At 48.6% G+C, this 12,843-nt stretch overlaps 1 protein-coding gene across 1 annotated transcript; it reads left to right on the top strand.

Moving 5' to 3' along the window:
- The first annotated feature begins 1,071 nt into the window (after positions 1 to 1,071).
- LOC104323142 (adipogenesis regulatory factor) lies at positions 1,072 to 5,076 on the top strand. The gene is made up of 3 exons (XM_009926640.2): positions 1,072 to 1,563; positions 3,242 to 3,304; positions 4,343 to 5,076. The coding sequence occupies exons 1-3, from the start codon at positions 1,296 to 1,298 to the stop codon at positions 4,447 to 4,449; spliced, it is 438 nt and encodes a 145-aa protein (XP_009924942.2). The 5' UTR covers positions 1,072 to 1,295; the 3' UTR covers positions 4,450 to 5,076.
- Positions 5,077 to 12,843: the final 7,767 nt, after the last annotated feature.

The raw sequence follows: 12,843 nt of genomic DNA on the forward strand, positions 1-12,843 counted from the left end.
TGTTGCTAGGTTCTCAGGTTTCGGCGAGAAAGATAAATAAGTCTATGTTAGCGGTTTTGCCCAAAAAATGTGAGAACCCCAAAATATTGCGAGCCTTTTATCTGAGTTTTTGCAAATCCAAATAAGAAAATTGTTCTAAAAAAGAAATCAGCAAGGAATTGAAAAAGATACTTGATGTGAATATATAATTAAAATGCTAATTAACCTGTCAAGGGGGAAAGAGAATTGCTGTTTGAAATAATAAATGAGTGGTGCCAGCAGTGCAAAAAGTTGAAAAGAGCTCTCCGAAATGACAGGCTGAATAGGAGCAGCAGAGGAATGCATTTAACCTTGTTTTCTGCTGCTCTTCCTCACTTGGGTACTAATGAAGTATTAAACTTATGAGCACTGTCACTTCCCACCCTCATTTATCCACAGCATCTTGTTCTCGTGCCCATTTCTCAACAAAAAAGCTTTCCTCAAGAAGACGAATATGGGTATGAGTGTCAACATCTGAAACGAGGTGCTTTGTACGCTGGAAAATGGCGATGAGGAATTTGAGCCCCACAAAGCCGGCGAGGCCTTTGGCCCCCAACTCTGCCAACAGTTTATTTGTACAAAGTTTCTTTGTACTGGGGATTGGTGGCAGAAAACATAAATTCTAAAGGCTAGTGGAAACCTGTGAAATGCCAGAGGTTAAAGCCAGAAACTTTTATTAATGTAGTGATGTACTAACAAAACCCGTAATACAAAGCCACACTAGGAGAAGGTAGCTTTGCTAATTTGGCTTCTTTTTTTCCTTTCCCTGAGAACTGCTAGCGCTGACACGGGTTACCTGCCGAACCCAGGCATGGCCTTCAGTGATGCTGGGCTTTTGCAATCCAACTTGAGCAGGCAACAGGAAAGATGACCAGATTTGCAGTTTCTTATAAAAATACAGGTAAATTACAAGTCTTGCCATCTAACAGTATCCCACCTGACAAGAAAAGGTGATTGTGATTAAAACTGTTAAAAAATGAATGAAGTTTGGGCTGTTTTCTACTCTCTGGAGGATCAGCTCAGGGAATGAAGGAAGGAGAAAGAAGCCAGCCCAGCAAGGACAAAAGTTGGCCATGCCCAGGCACTACTACTTCAGTAGTTTTCCAGCACTTTTTACAAAGCTCAGTTCAGTGGTTTCTCTGTCTTTGGTGGTGGAACAGGTTTTGGTTTTTTTGTGGTTTTGATTTGAAAAAAAACCAACAAACTTATAAACAAAGACAGTGCGATGAAGCAGAAATCTCCACCCGGCACACCCTCTCATTGGGGAGGGTAAATAAATGGCTTTTCTCTGTGTATTTTCATCTCTCATACCTCACATTCAAGCTCCACCCATTGTACCAATCACCCCCAAAAGCGTCAGCAGGTCTTCTGGCACATGTATAAAACCAGGACAGGTCAGGACACCCCTCACTTTGTGTGCTATACATCACCAGGCACTTAATTTTATTGATGCGGAGGTGTGTCAACACGTGTCAGAAGCCACAATGTCGGGTAAAAACTTCCAGGGCCTGAAGGAACAGGCTGAAGGTGCAGCAAAAGATGCTGGTAAGAAAGACTAAATAACCTTGTATAGTTGTGGGGGGCTTAGCTGCTGCTTTTGCTTACAGAAACCACAATCTAGAGTTACACTGCGAGCTTCGCCGGTGCTAGCAGGACACAGCTTCCCCTTTTCTTTCTGTTCCTGGGGCCCAAGTTTTGGCCATCGCCTGGAGAAGGTGTCAGGCTGGCCACAGCTCTCAGCTTGGCATGGGCAACCACCTCCACCCACCCGCAGCTCCCTCAGCGGCTGCTGAGCATCTGCTGACCCTTATCACTCCCCAGCCAGATCTTTAAACTTAGTGTTTTTAGAGCAGTGAAGCCTGTTTTGGTAGGAATAACCTTTTTTATCTAGCATTTACATTGCTCAGGGTGGTCTTTTCTCCTGCTGTGTGGAGGTATTTAAACTGCTGTCCTTCTAAGAAGTTGGAGTTAACCTTTGATTAATGTTTGCTACGTGGCCCGACTATCAATGCCTTCTGGTAGTAACTACATTGATTGCAATGGCCTGTTTGTAATAGGTAGTACAAGTGTTTGGTTGTATTCTTCTCCAGCAGTGATCACCAGACTTTGCGGGGTTTAAAAAAAAAAAATCTGTGCACACATTTCTGTCATAGCTCTTCCTATGTTTTAGGGCCAAGCACTGTATTATTATTAGCACTGTGCACTGGAAACCAATTTTTCAATGCAAAGTATAATAGCTTTTCCTTTGAATGAAAAATGTCAATATGTGTATAGCTTATGCTAGCATTTTACAGTATATTCCTTACAGTGTTTGCGTGCACCTCATTCCTAGCAGGGTGTAATTTGTATCAGTCCTGGATTCTGATCCTGCAAACACTTTGTTGCATAGCTGAAATACGTGAGTAACCTCACTGATTTCTTCGGAGTTACAGTAAGTTTCCATACACCTGGGAACAAACGTGTAGCAGACCCAGAAACATGAAAAAACATGAAAAACATGTTTTTCATGAAAAACAAAATAGTCCTTGCTGCATCCTGAATATATTCATGCCATTGAGGGGTCATTTCTTCTAGCAAAAGTGATAGGATGGCTATCGCTCTTTCATAAACTATCAGACATCTTACAATTACATAGCATCTCACTTTTTTAATGCTTTATATTCTGGACTTGATCCATTACAATTCTGGCTTCTGCTCCTCTTCTTCTATATATATCTTGTTTGTAAAATCTCCCTTTTCCTGTCCTGCTCTGTTTAATGCGTTTGCTTCCATTTCGGAAAAGGCACTACTCCCAAACGGCCTGCAAAGAAAATGCATGCTAGATGGCCAAACTTCTCCAAGCAGAATAAGCTAGAAAAATCAATACAAGCAAGGGTAGTGTAAAATAAGCAACTTGCAGCTAAATGTCATCATTCAAACTCACTGCTATTCTTTGCTTCTTTATCTCCTTTTTATTTTATCTTCTTATCTGTCACCTATTTGCTCAGCTGACTGTAGGTGCTAGGTGAACGCTAATCTCATAGCAAGCTGCTCTGGCAACACACAGAGTTCCCAGGGTGCCCATGAGCGAAGCACACAGCCTCAGTCTGCTCCGCACCAGCCTTATCTCTTGCCAGGGGCATGTCCTTCTGCGAACATGCAGAAAAGCCAATTGATTATAAGGAATTCCTGTAAGCATAAATGTGGACACACGGAAATGAATTTTTTTTGTCCTTAATTACAGCAAACACGTTGGGACAGGCTGCTCAGGATGCAGTCAACCAGATTACAGATGCAAGCCAGAAAGGTAGGAGAAATGACGTTCAAATCAAGAAGCAATGGAGCAGCTCAACACAAGCCAGCAGTGGGCAGTGCTCATTCCCCTCTGTCCTGCAGGCGCTCTCAGCCTGAAAGCTCTTGGTTTCAGTGACAAGTTTTTGCCTCTTACAGATCTCACAGGACAGGATTTCAGGATCTGTTCCCTGGTAGCTCCATACATTTACTGGCAGATGTACCATAATAGCTGACTCCCGCCAGCCATCAAGTCCCATGCATGACACTCAGATTTTGGCTTCCTTTATAGAAAACTTCTGGGAACAGCGCAGACAAAATTTTGCTCTTCTCTCTTGTGGATTAAGTAACCCTGTGATACATCTTGCTTCCTCAGTCTGGAGGGCAGGGGTACATCCAGGTTGAGCCCCACGCTAGCACCCAGTGCCTGGGGTCAAATATTAATGATCCCACAGGTGGAAAGGTGCCATCAGGAAAGCATTGGCATCTCGTTTCTGGGGATTGGGAACAAGTTAAACTAAAAACTAAGCTCAATTCTCACTTAATTGTAATAATTTTCTAAGAATGAGGGGAGGATTAGCGACTTCAGGGTCTAAAATATTTAACGAAAGTCAAAATGTGTTGGCAGTATCTCCTTAGAGCAGACACCCTCTACAGCTCCATGATGTGATAAGAAGGCAGGACCTGGGCACTTGTTGACATTAGATGAGGCGGTATCAATATTGCCAAAATACAGCCGGGATCCCAGAGAAGAGAGAGGGGCTACACTTAGACCAAAATCAATCTGTTCCAGCTTTGTCCCATCATTCATTTCATACTGCTTCAGCTCAGCACCCAAAACTTCCATGTGACCCCTCCTATTTTGCAGCCCATCCTAAATACATCCTGCCAAACCCAACTATAGTCACCTGCAGAGAACCCTTTTTTTAAAGAAGATATATCCCTATATTTTTATAATCTGGTAATTTTCACACTTCCCCCGTCCATCATAAATATTAAACTACGTTGCATTTTTCAAGCTTTTTTTTTGCTTATCTTTTTTCCTCTCTTGCAGCTATTGACAAGGCTTCCAAGACAGCACAAGATGGGGTAGAAAAAGCAACTGGACAAGCTGCAGAAGCAATGTCTGGCCTTGGGAAAAAGTGTGGATTTAAGAAATGATGCTAATTTAAACAAAGAGTATTGCATGTAAAAATCGCTCTTTGGTCTGCAATTCCCTACTCCTTTGTGTAGAAGAACGAAACCTGTTTGAGATCTGGATAATTTCTCTCTCTCCAAATACAAAATTTTATGGCGAAAGGTCCCCCTTATCCTTCATATAGGAAAAATACATCTTTTAGCACATCTCCTAACATCTGTTCACAATCTTCAAAATGGCTCATAAGGCTTCAGCAATCCTATTGCCCTACTCTTACAACAGCGCAATGATTATTGCTGCATTTGCTGAGTGTATTTACAAAACCTGTGAAAGCGTTCATACTCCAGGACACCAGAACATTCATGTGATGAAACTGAGTTTCCTTCCAGTAACCAAAAGTTAAACAGGGGTTATATTTCATGTCAGTTGTTCGTTTGTTCCCATCTGCTGTATTTTCAAATTAAGATAAATAAAAGGTATTGTAAGATTTCCAGCACCCAGAAATATATCACCTTGTTATGTACTCTCGTTATTTTATCAGGGCTTTCGGTGAAGGATCACACCATGTCTTGCAATTCTCTTTTGCTCTTTGTTTCAAAGCCCAGTGAGGTCAGTGACCATCCTGTAAGGGAGGTGAGTACTGAATCATTTTGCAGCTTGGCAGACAGACATATGGAAATGAACAGCCCCGCGCAGCAGCAGAGCCCCGTGGTCTCGGCAAGTGAATGGGAGTTGTGTTGTCCACCCCCTCGTCCTTTCTCTTACGCGTCTGTTGCTCATCTAAATTTCTTGTTACCATTATCCACAGCACATCTCCTGTTAAATCTCCCAGGGACAAAAAATCGGACACTTTATCCCAAAGTTATTACCGCTAAAAGCGACCGGTAGCACTGACGTGAGAGGCAGCACGACGGGGTGCTTGGCTCAGCTCTTTCACCACGCCTGAGCTGCAGCCTCTGCCCAGTGCTTCGAGGCAGCCCCGGCCACGCTGCGTGGCGGCTGCCCGCTCACAGGAGCGGCGGTGCTCGGGGACGGGAGAGGGACAAGTGCGCAATCTTCTTGCCTAGGAGATGGAAATATTTGTTTTAGATTGCTGCTTGCTGGGCAATCAGAGGCTGCTGCAGCCAAACAGGGTGCCCACTTAGTGCTGCCTCTGTCAACAGAAGGCACTAATACCCACTTATTCACAGTAAGTGCTCTTACCTTGGCCTCTGGGTGTTTCTCACTGCTAGGCAGTATTTCCTTTCTTTTCTTCCTTTTGGGTTTTTTTTGGGGGGGGGGGGGTTTCGTGGGTTTTTTTGTTTGTTTCTTTCTTTTTTTCTCCTGGTTTGAAGCCTTACCAGCCTGCATTCAGTAAAAATCTAATCTGGGCCTTACAATAGAAAACCAAAGCATGACCAAAAGCATCTGGCGGTAATGAAATAGGGCAATCCAAGCCAGCTTGAGATACCGCACTAGTTGACCAAGAGCTGTGGTCGACCAGGGTTTTTTGGAAGCCGATCTTTGCAGATGCAGTCCTAGGAGAGACTGACTCACCGCTGAACCCAAAGACCACCCTTGCCTGCAATCTGCATGAGGACTGCACGCACTGAAAAGCCTTTAGAGGGCCCTATAAGTAATAGACCATCTGTGAGTAAACATAGTCCAGGGCTTTGCACAGAGTGTCCCTATGCAATGTCCACTGTTATTTAAAGCTTTAAAAGCCTAAATATTTACCCAAGTACAAGCTCACAGAAAAAGCGTTAGACTATTGCACTCTCAGTCACTGGGCAACCCTCAGTAGTACTTAATTATTTAGTACTTTCCATGGTTACCTCCCTGATGGTGAAATCTTCAGAGAATGAGCTCTTTAGGCTCAGCATTTCAGACATCAGGGCTGCGTTTGTGGGTGACAATGGTCCATACACCACTCTCCATCATTGGTTTTGCCTGCAATCCACTCCTTAGTTCATATTACAAAAAAAAAATTGAACAGTTGTGGGTTTTTTCTCCAGTAAAACCTGTTATCCCCTTACATGACTGATGCTGTTCCTGCTGCTTTGTGCATGGGGAACACAACCGTGACTCCTGGTGTGCGGTTTTTGTGTTGCCGTCACAGGTGACGTTTTCAGTGTCACTGCAGGGGTTGTAGCTGCCCGCTGCCCTGGCCCGGGGCAGGGTATGGACTGGACTGCCTGGCTGGAGGGGCCACTGAAGGTCGGCCCCTGAGACCAGAGAGGAGAAGCACCTTTCTCCATCAGGCCAAGGGGCACGCAGAGGCAGCTCCTGACTCCTGGTCCCCAGCGCAGGGATGCCCTTGCTGCTTCAGCACCAATCCCAGGAGCCTGGTCAGAGTATTTCACGTGCCTTTTGTCCTGAGGTCGGCTGCTGTGCTACAGGCACCCGCGAGTCTGAGTCATTTGCTGGCAAGTGTTTCTAAGTTTCAGCACTTTACTCCACAAATAAGGTCACTGCCTTAGTCACAGTGCTCTTTGGCCTTAAAATATTTGGGGCTCTCTCTCCCTTGCGCATCGCACAGGGAGCCGTGTCCCAACGCAGGACCGTGCCTTCCCATCCCACCTGAAGGTTCCAGATGTTGTGTAAAAGCAGACCGGACATCCTTAAAGTTCCTACCAGCTCATGTGCCATCAGCTGTAGACACGTGAAGTTATCCAACACCTGAGTTCTCACATTTGCTAAAATTTGTTTCTGCGTGTGCCCGCAGCTGCCTGAGCCATGAAATGCCGAGCAAAGGGAATTCATGTGCCGGCCTGGCCGGGCTGCCCGGTGTGAGCACCACCTGCCCCGTGCCCCACTCCAGCCCCCCCAGAGACCTGCCCAGGGTGGCTGGGGGGCAAGCAGCCTCCCCATCTCCCCTTCACAGCTCAGCAAGGCAGGGGCACAGGGGGCACAGGTTTTACCAGACTGCTCAAAATCCACCTTCAGCTCCTTCCTTTGCCCAAGAAAACACGAATCCTCATCTCAGGTGAATGCTTCGACTAATGGTCTAAGGGTTATCGAGAATCCGAGCTTTCCGAAACCTGTCTTTGTGGCCACAGTTTCCTGTCATGTGGCAAAATGCAAAGGTGATTTTTTTTTTTTTTTAAAATCCCCGCCATCTCTCCCCCACCCTGGTGCCCTTTACCAGGTTCCCGTGCAGTTGCCAGCCCCGACCGTGGCAGAGGGCCCAGCCCGCACCCCCCACGCCACCAGGGGCAACAGCCTCAGAAGAGATTTGCAGGAGCCATTTTCATTTTGCTCATAAGCCTTTCCTTAATAGATGCTTCTCCTACTTTGTGTCAGCCCCTCTTCTGCTGCCGGTACCTCAGCAGTACACACGCACGCACGCACGCACGCACACACACACATGTGGTGCTTGTTTAGTTTCTCTTTTGCCTTCAGATAGGAAATTACAGGAATTTCATGCAAAGAAACTCTTTTTATGTGTAGCTCCTTTTGCCTATTTAGTAACAGTTCCTGGGTTTTGTTTCCCTTGCTTTACGGCTCCCAGCCGTAAAGGCACCCACGAGCGCCCTTTGAGCATTTCTAGCCCTCGTGGTTAATTTTAAAAGCTGGGAGAGCAGAGCCTATGTAAAAGCTGGATGGCAGAGAGCACAACTGTTGAGCACAGCAGGTCGACCCGCTGCTTGTGCAGAGAGTCATGCTGTGGTAAATATTAACCGAGCCCTTGGTAAAGAAAGACTACTGCTCTTCTGTTGGCCTTGGCATGAGCAGCCCCCCAGGGCCTGCCAGCATCAACTCACCCTGCCTCAGTTTCCCCCAGGTCCCGCTCTCACCCCCTGTTGCTTTAGCGGCAGTTTCGTTTCCTGTGTCTAACTTAGGCAGCATTTATGGCATACCGTCTCCTTCGTCCTTTAGGACTAACCCTCCGGCTTTTTGCTTCTTTTCCCAAGTCACCCTTTTGGCAGTTAATCCGGTTCTCGCTTCCCCCTGTGGCACACCCCACGGCCCTGACCCAGGCCCCCTTGGCCCCCCGGGGCCGGGGGTCTGCTGCAGCGGGCTTTCCTGGCGCAGCCGCAGCTGGGGGACCTGGGGCTGAGCGGCAGGACGTGGAGGGGACGCGGACGGGACACAGGCGGCTGCTGCGGGAGGCCGGCGGGTGCCAGGAAGGAGCCACAGACGAGGCGGTGCCGGGGCCCGCGGAGCGCGAGTGTGGGAACAGCTCGCTACTTCAGGAGGACACCGTGGAGAAACTGCTTGCCGTGAGGTGGGGCAGCACGTCTGGTGAAAGAAACTCGCCTTCCTAAACGTGAAGATCAAGAAACCTAACGATGAATAAGGTGTTGCTGGGTTGGATGCTATTCTCCATATGCCGCTGATACGTACTGGGGGTGAAGCCGCTGTGAAGGCTGCACGCTTTGCCTGTGTTACGCTGTTTCGCCGTGCCCTGAAAAAACACCAGACGACCCCCCTCAGCCTCTCTCCTTCCCAAAGAGCGGCAGCAGCAAATGGCAGCAATAGGGCAGGTGACACGGAGAGCCTCAGCAAGCCCGGCTGCTCTCTACACCGTTTCCCTCATACTCCCAAGCAACCACGACTGCTGGGTTAACGAAGTTGGAGGGTATATCCTGGCTGCTCCCTGGAGTCTCCAGTTATGAAGGGATCTATTGTCCATGAAGTTGTCCAGCTCCTTTCTGGAGCTGCCAGCACCATCTGCTCCCAGAGCCCATGGTGGCAGCAGCTTCACTAGGTTTTGGTGCCCACGGGACAAAGATGACCTTCCTTTCACGTTTTAAATTCACCTCCTACCAATTGCATAGATTGTCCCCTCACTTGCAACTCTGCCAGGTTTAGCAAATAAGGGCCCTGCTGCGGGGTAGGGCTGGGCTGGGGTGGAGGGGCCCCTCCCCAAAACCTGCTTGCACCTGGGCTGAGAGGCTGTAGAGGGGCTGCTGGAGGGGGCTCGAGGGGGCTCCTGGCGGCTCCTGGCTGCAGACGTGGTGGGCAGGTAGGAGTGGGGTGCGTGAGGCGGCCGTGCCCTTTGAGGGAGGAGCGGCGTCGGTGGTGTGGTTGCTGTGATGGGGTTGCTGTGGCTTTGCCCCCAGCGCTGTGATTTCTGCCCACCTCTTGGGGGATGATTGTGTGATTTCTGCCCGCGTGGCGGTGGGATGCGACCCCGTGGGAGAGGCTGAGGTACCTGTCGGTGGTCGGTGCGTGTTCAGCCCGGCTGGGGTACGAGCGTCCCGCAGCCTGCGCTTGTGGCGCAGGATGCTGGGTTTTGTCTCTCCTCTCAAGATCTGTCTGTTTGTCTGTGCTGGCTGGTGGCTGAGCTTAGGAAGTGTAAGTGCTCGTGCCTTGGCAGCTTTAATCTGGGTTTTCAGCAAGCTGTCCTGGCATCCCTTGCTCTGAGGGACAGTCCTGGGCTTTGGCTGTGTGGTCGGCTGGGTGCAGGGAGAGGAGCAAGGCGGGGGGGGGGCATGCCGGTGTGTGGAGATGAGCCCTGGCCCTGCTCTCGTTAGCCCCGGTGCACTAACAAGCAACGCTTACCGGGATGTGTCACTGTGCCGGGGGCGGCTAAGGGGGCCGAGGAGAGAAGAAGTAGCAGCAATGGCACGGAGGGGCTGTGTTTATAGAAAGACAGAGTGCTACGCACCTCCACTGCCTGTGCTCGTGTGAAGCTAGTAAATGCAGTCACGGAGATGTGTGCTGCTGCGATGATGGATGGCGAAAGCTATGGCACTGAGTGCAATCTAATGTCTGTTTAAATGCATATGTGATGAGAATCCTGGTGCCTGCAGAGAGCTACGCTTCTTCACTGGTCTTCTATTGTTTCAGTCTATATGTGGTAACAGAAAATAGATCCTTTTTATATTTGAAAACTCGTGTGTTTTAATGCTGTATGTTTTTCTCCTGTGAGGCAAACATCACCTTCACCTGTTTGTGAGGAGTGTTGCAACGGCACGTACTCTCTCTAGTGTTACAATTCAACATGTACCTGCAAGCACGTAGGTGTAATATAATTAGGATTGTTTCTGTAATTTTATTTCTACACTCACGTTCATTGGGAAGTCAAAGCACCAGTGCTGGTGCTGTGCTGATCCACTCTCATGGAAACTGCTCGTGAGCTAATGATTATGTGGCTTTTTTTAAAAAAAAAAGAGTTGTATTTGCAGTATTGGAGTGTGAGAGAATAGGAGCCATCCTTCACTTTACAATTAGGATAGGATGAAGAGGTTTTTTTCTAGTGTCTCATGACAATGTAAATGGTCACCTTGCCGAATACACAAGCCTATTGCTGACTGAGTCTCCCTGTCTTCACACTCCTCTCCCTGCCAGTAACTAGAGCAGCAGCAGAGCAGGACTAGGAAATTGCTGTTTCCTGCAAGCAAGGCCAGCCATGGGTAATTGAGGATGTTACAGGGAACAATGGGTGCATTTTACCGCTTGGCTGCTGTGCAATGAATTTCCATGGGTCAAATGCTGCTCTGAGTTATCTGAAATTTTTCAGGATTTTTTTCTGCGTCGTCGGTCAGTTCTGAACTTTGTCAATGCCCCTTGACTTGACGTCAAAGAAGACATTAATTTAAAACCGAAATTGTTACTTTCCTTCTGGCTTTTGTGAGCATGTTCTGGTAGAATTTGCTTTCAGATATGGCAAGTAAGCCCTTCCCTGCTGTCAGAAGATGCGATAACAGAGAGAAGCCCCTCCCCACCCCCAGAAAACCCTCCACGTCATATTTAATTGACATAAAGTAGGACTTTGTGGTCAGTAAGAAACTGCAACGGTTGGGAGAAAACAGAACTTTTGCTGGAAGGGTCATTGTAGAGGAACTGCTGTTCGTGAACAAGTGAGGCGGCTGGGATCGAGAGAGGCAATCCTAGAGCCTGCTGTGGTGGTAACACCGCGGAAGATTGGTTTGATGAGCAGACCCCTTGTTCTGAGGCAGGTTACGCTTTCCCTCGCCTTTTCACAGCAATTATTTGATCGACAGAGTGAAAGCTCCTGTCTGCTGTGTGAAAGGGCACAGAGGTAGTTCTGCTAGAAAGCAGGTGATCCCAGTAAAAAAAAAAAAAGCCCAGTCTTTTGGGGTGAAAGCAGCTCCTGGATGGCTGGAGAGGATCCTGTGCGAGGAGCGTGGGCGGCTGGCGTGGGCTGCGCCGGCCTCCCTCCCGCCATGCTGCGCGTCAGCTGGGCCTGCGCCCTGTCCCACCCCGCCGGCTGTTGCGCCGGCTGGGGCAACAAGATGGCGGCCCGGGTTTTTGTCGCTCGGGGCAGACGGTGTGAGCCTGGCGCCGCGGCTCAGCGCCGCCTGGCCCCCGGTAAGGGCGGGCGGAGGCCGTGGGGCTGCGGCCCGCGGCCCTCGCCCAGTGTCCGAGGGCCCGGAGGCTGCGCTGGGTCCTGCGAGCGTCTGCTGTGGGGACAGAGGGGAAAGGGCGCAAACCTGCTGTCTTCGCTCCCCTGGGCCAGGCGTTGGAAAAAAGGGGTTAAAATATTAATTGACGCACCACAAAATTTTTAGCTTTGCCTAACACAATAAAGATTACATCGCAAACTTTAAAAAGCGGGGTCGGCTCCTCCCATTTCTTTTTATAACCATGAATTTTAAGTCCCACTGGGGAGAAAAAAAACATGGGCAAGAATCGTCTGAAAGCGCATACTTTTCTATGTAAGGTTTTGAAATGCCAAAGTTGATTTAAGCAATTCTTCAGCGGAGTGATTTGCGATGCAGTGTTTTTCTGCTGGGTTCACGACGGGCTGTGGCTGCCTGTATGTCCCCCTGCGGCACTGGCTCGGGAGCCTTTGGTCAGGACAGCTGTGGCATGCACGCTGTTTACCAACTCCTCAATATGGAAAAACAAAGCTTTCATTCTTGGGCTATGGAAAACTGCTGCGGATTAATCCACACCCTCTCTCTGGGGAAAGGTAATAAGCACTAATGCCTCTTCACCCTCTCATGCCTCGTATATTAATCGCTTGACAAGGGCTCGTGGCTTTTCCCTGCTCCAGTTTGCATTTGCCCTGTAACTACTGGGAGGAGTCCTGCTTTGTCTATAAAAAGCTGCACTTTGCCAAACATTGTAACAGAACCGAATTTAGGGACTCACTCACCCATCCTCTGCGGGGAGAGAGAGGACCGAGCGCAGCCATGTTCGCGTTTGGGAAGAAGCTTGCTGAGGAAGCCTCGCAACAAGCTGAAAGCACTGCGCAGGTGGCAGGTAAATACAAATCACTGCTTTCCCTTCTCCTGTGCCTTGGGTGTTCAAGTATGTGCCCTGCTCCCACCCCTGCAGCTGCGAGCAAATCTGTCTCTGAGGCATGAACTCTGTAGATGCTGTCCTCAAGGGTGTGGTCAGTATGTCCTCTAATCTCCAAACCCTCTAACCCTATAGTAAACGAAGGACCAATATTAACTACTGGTTTCCCCCAACTTCTCCCACTCTGGCTTTTACTGCATGGGTGTCTAGATGATGCACTG

Source organism: Haliaeetus albicilla, chromosome 11 (assembly GCF_947461875.1).
Source record: "Haliaeetus albicilla chromosome 11, bHalAlb1.1, whole genome shotgun sequence".
Classification (NCBI taxonomy): Eukaryota; Metazoa; Chordata; class Aves; order Accipitriformes; family Accipitridae; genus Haliaeetus; species Haliaeetus albicilla.